Source organism: Triticum dicoccoides, chromosome 6A (assembly GCF_002162155.2).
Source record: "Triticum dicoccoides isolate Atlit2015 ecotype Zavitan chromosome 6A, WEW_v2.0, whole genome shotgun sequence".
Lineage (NCBI taxonomy): Eukaryota > Viridiplantae > Streptophyta > Magnoliopsida > Poales > Poaceae > Triticum > Triticum dicoccoides.
In genome coordinates, this window is record NC_041390.1 from 396,489,267 (window position 1) to 396,494,446 (window position 5,180).

Below are 5,180 nucleotides of genomic sequence, written 5' to 3' on the forward strand. Positions count from 1 at the left end.
TTATCAGTAGTCCTCAACTCCCAAACTATATTTATTTTCGACCCATTTTCTCACATATGCTACATATACGCTATTCGTTTGATAACATGATAATTTAAAATTTTGATATTTATAATGCATATAATTCAATTGTATTAAAACCCACAATTTTTCAAATGCCAGTGTTCAAATTTAAACTCATATTTTTAAACATAGAAATATACTAAACATAACAAATAAGCAACAACATTAGTCATTGGTGTCTCCACTAATGTCCGAACCAGTTCCGTCTCCACCACCAGATACTAATAGTACCACCAAACCACTACCGAGGTCAGCCCCTGTGCAGATGCAATGTTTGCCTCATATATGTCCTCACATCTGACTCCAATGTGGAGACATCATAGAAGATAATCTTCAGTTCTTATTTACACGTCAATCTGTAATCATCAAATGAGAGTTTATGTTCATGTATCACCTAGTCAATCTCCATCCATGTTCTTTCAATTTTCCTTCTTACTCATTGACCATGAGCAACTCTCTTGTAGGGCCTCCTTGTATGATATAGATTATCATCTTTCTACGTATTCTCCTTTGCTATCTTCCTGCAAATTTGCCTTTCACAAGAAGTGGTTGTGTTGAGTCGGGTGTAGGACTATTTTGCTACCATTATTTGTTTCTTCTTCTGCGCCAATTAAATTTGGTGGAGTGGAACACTTGTTGTACCTTGGCGTTATGTTAGGGCCTATAACTTGAAACTTCTGACAATTGATCACCTTGACCGAATAGTGGACATGACTTACTCTTTGGTTCCCTCGAAGACTCGAAGATTAGATTGCATGTGGTTCAGCAAGCTAGAACAATGATGAAGTGTTAGCCAACATGCATGCAATATTGTAAAAAAAAACTATCGAGAGATAAATTAGCTTATGTGCTCTTCCTCCTGGATGGTGACGCTTAATTTGGTCAATGGAGGTTTAAAACTTGATGCATTCCTTTTGAATGGTATTTCCATGGTGCTCAATAGAGTTTGCATTCCTATCAAGCTCAAAAGTGTGGTTGGCATGGAAGTTTTTGTTACTCTTCTTCCAATATGACTTCAACAACCGCTCATTGAAAACAATAGGATGATTACTAGTATCCTATCTGGGCATGCACAACTAAATGTCCTCCTTATGAGTGTAGTTGACTAATGTCTTCGCGAACACTTATTCACAGAAACAGTGCCATTGGTAGTGAAATTGCATTAGCATCAATTTCCTCGGACATCACACAGGAATCTCCTCGACAAGACATTGCAAACAATTCAATAAATTAACAAATCAAAATTGTCATTGCAAATTGGCATGCACATTGGTGTAAAAGTTTAATCCCCGCAAAAGAAAAGATGTCAAAGTTTTATTGAAATACACTTTGATATAAAATTCATACTACAAGCTGGTATGCAATGACATTGAACCCACATTTTGACATAAGACTTGATATGAAAGTAACATCGAAACCCCATTTTGATATAAGCTTTGATATACAATTGACAAAAAGATTGCATTTTGCATAACTATTCTACATAATTCCTCCACATATTTACACAAATTCAACACACTCACTCAAACATGTTGACAACAAGGGAAAACTTACCTCAGCTAGGCGCTCCTTGGGACGATGGGCCCGAGAGGTAGGGCGACAGGGCTCCTCGGAAAACTAGGGAGAAGATGCAGAGTGATGAAGGAAAGGGGGGCATAGAAGGTTAAGGGAAGCACAAATGGAGGCGGTGATGCCACTCAACAGAGAGGAGCCGTGCATAGGGGGGTGACACTAGAGGATGTGAACAACCTGTACAGAGAAGAGTGTCGCGGAAGGGCAGCAACGACAACGGGGTGGAAAATCCTTAGATGGTGTAGATCTGGCAGAGGGGAGAAAGTGGGCGGGGTGGGCGCTAGAAGACCGCCACGAGCTCACCGACTCACGGGAGGGGTTAGAGGCGAGAGATAGAAAATTATTCCATCGTCTGATTGGTTGGATTTCAGTGCCCTATACCACACCTATGGGGGAAGGGGCTAGACGGAGGGAATGGGTGCCTCCCATTTTACAGGCCTACTAGTGGCTCTATTGGATTTACTTTACTACCAAATAAACTAAAAACTTGGGGGAGGGGGAAACTATTTAGAGGCTCTATGGGAGGTGCATTGGACATTTGTGCACTCGACTTTTCTAGATGCATGATGATGGAGCATAGTGGTGGCCTTACTAGGTCTGGAACATCCTTATATCTGAAATTCATCCTGGGATTTGGTACTAATCCGTCCCACACTATGAACAAGTACTCCCTTCGACTCTAAAAACAAGACATAGTTTTCCTGTCCAAACACCCTTGGGGGGATGTGTGCCTCCTCATTTTGGGGGCATGGTGAGGGCTTTGCTACAATTAAATTTTCTGCAAAAAAATATTAAAAATTGTGTCTTGCTGGAGATGTTCTTGGACATTAGTGCACTCAATTGGTACGGTTACAAGACGGCGGTGGCGAAGCACAATGGTGGCCTTACTGGGCCATAATTCTTTTATTGTCTTTTTTTGGTTTTATTGTGCTAGGAATTGCTATTAATCCAGCCCACGCTACCAACATGTACTCCCTCCGACTAAACAACGTGTGGTTTGACTTTCCAAATTCATGCTTTGACTGTAACTCTCATACGATATTTTAGGTCATGGTTACAAAAATAATGTGGAAGTGCTTTTGAGCACGAAACTTATGGCATTTTCTCTGACTAATTGATAATCATGAAACATACGATTTCCACATAATGTTGGTTTCCACGTGAAAAATATTTCCGTGTCGTATATACGATGATCGAGATAAAAATCAGGCGATACACTTTTTTTCTTGTACACGACGAATGATTACGATACTTTGGTGCAGTTTGTGGTGTGGGTGGTGGTTCCGAAGCTGAGGGAATCGGCAATCACAAACATGAAGAACGTGCTCCGCTTCAGCATAATTTTCCAGTACCTGCCGCGGCTGCTACAGATCTTCCCGCTGACGAGGCGGATCGTGATGGCGACGGGGGTCATGACCGAAAACGCCTGGGCCGGAGCAGCCTACAACCTCATACTCTACATGCTAGCCAGCCACGTGCGTTGCCTTGATTTCTCTCGATCGTCTCCAAGCAAAGCAAAGCAAATTTCTTTCTTGATACGTATCAACTGGGCCTGGGCGTTGCGTGCGTGCAGGTGCTGGGAGCACTGTGGTACCTCTTCTCGGTGCAGCGGCAGGAGTCGTGCTGGCGGCAGGCGTGCCGCGTCGAGGGCCCGCCGTGCCAGGACATCTTCTTCGACTGCGCAAGCACGAGCACGGTGGTGAGCAGCAACCGGAACCGGAGCGTCTGGTACGCGCTCACCAACGTCACCAGGCTGTGCGCCCCCGGCAACAACGGCTTCTACCAGTTCGGGATCTTCGGCGAGGCGGTGGCCGCGCAGCTCACCACCTCCTCCTTCACGCACAAGTACTTCTACTGCTTCTGGTGGGGGCTCAAGAACCTCAGCTGCCTGGGCCAGAACCTCAACACCAGCCTCTCCATCGGCGAGATCAGCTTCGCCATCGTCATCGGCGTCCTCGGCCTGGTGCTCTTCGCGCTGCTCATCGGCAACATGCAGTCCTACCTCCAGGCCACCATGGTGCGGCTGGAGGAGTGGCGGACCAAGCGCACGGACATGGAGCGCTGGATGCAGCACCGCCAGATCCCGCAGCCGCTCAAGGAGTGCGTCCGGCGCTACCACCAGTACAAGTGGGTGGCCACCCGCGGCGTCGACGAGGAGGCGCTGCTGGAGGACCTCCCCATGGACATCCGCCGCGACATCAAGCGCCACCTCTGCCTCGACCTCGTCCGCCGGGTGCCGCTGTTCGACGAGATGGACGAGCGCATGCTGGAGGCCATCTGCGAGCGCCTGCGCCCGGCGCTCTACACGCGCGGCACGCGCCTGGTGCGGGAGCTGGACCCCGTCGACTCCATGCTCTTCATCATCCGGGGCCACCTCGACTCCAACACCACGCAGGGCGGGAGGTCCGGCTTCTTCAACTCGTGCCGCATCGGGGCGGGGGAGTTCTGCGGGGAGGAACTGCTCACCTGGGCGCTCGACCCGCGGCCCGCCGAGGCGCTGCCGAGGTCCACGCGCACCGTGCGCGCCGTCTCCGAGGTCGAGGCCTTCGCGCTCGTCGCCGATGACCTCCGCTTCGTCGCCTCGCAGTTCCGGCGACTGCACAGCGCGCGCATCCGCCACAGGTTCCGATTCTACTCCCACCAGTGGCGCACATGGGCGGCGTGCTTCATCCAGGCCGCATGGCGCCGCCACAAGCGCCGACGCGCGTCCATGGAGCTCAGGGTGCGCGAGGGCGGCAGCGACGCGTGGCCGGGAGGGAGCGTCAGGCGCCGTCGACACAGTTGCGACGGCAAGGCGCTCAAGAAACCCACGGAGCCGGATTTCACGGTGGAGCAAGAGGACTGAAATGTTTCTTGCTTTGCTTTGTGAGCTGGCAACGGCGTGATTAGTTTCCGCAAAAGTCAAAACTTCACAAACTTTGATCAAAATTATTTGAAAAAATATCAATATCTATAATATCAACCATACATCATATATGAGAATGTATTTCACGATGAATCTAATGATATTATCATATTCTTGATGTTAATAATTTTTTCTATAAATTCGGTCAAAGTTAGGGAGAATCTAATGATATTATCATCTTCATAAAAGACCTAAGGATTCTCACTTCGAAGCTTGCCAATATTTAGGGAGCACCACCAAACCGGAGTCATTCTATGATGCATCCCCCCTCCCCTATCGACATGCCTCCTAGCTTTGATAACACAGAAAATGAATCAAAGGTTTCCTTCTGCAAGCCTTGCGAAGAGGATATGAGTGAATTGGGATTTCCTTGTGGAAATGCTTGCTTCTCGAGGCTTTAGTAATAAATGGATAAGTTGGTTTATGTCTATCATTCAACACGGCTCTTTTGTGTGAGAATTAACGATACTATTGGGCCATATTTTGTTGGGGATGGGGGGGAGGGGCAAAAAGTTTAAAACAAGGAGATCCCATTTCTCCCATGCTTTTTAACCTGATTGCCGATGTTTTTTCTTGCATGTTAACTAAGGCAGCCAAAAAAATCATAGCCCGGGGTTGTCCTCAACATCATTCCCGATGG

General features: G+C 47.7%; 1 protein-coding gene across 2 annotated transcripts in view; it reads left to right on the forward strand.

Moving 5' to 3' along the window:
• Window positions 1–4,651, forward strand: part of LOC119317002 (protein CNGC15b-like) — a 7,124-nt gene extending 2,473 nt beyond the window's left edge. For both annotated transcript variants that reach the window (XM_037591388.1, XM_037591387.1), the window contains 2 exons: window positions 2,898–3,110; window positions 3,209–4,651. In XM_037591388.1, the coding sequence (XP_037447285.1) occupies window positions 2,898–3,110; window positions 3,209–4,480 (1,485 nt within the window). In that variant the 3' untranslated portion in view covers window positions 4,481–4,651. The remainder of the gene's footprint in view (window positions 1–2,897; window positions 3,111–3,208) is intronic.
• The last annotated feature ends 529 nt before the right edge of the window (window positions 4,652–5,180 follow it).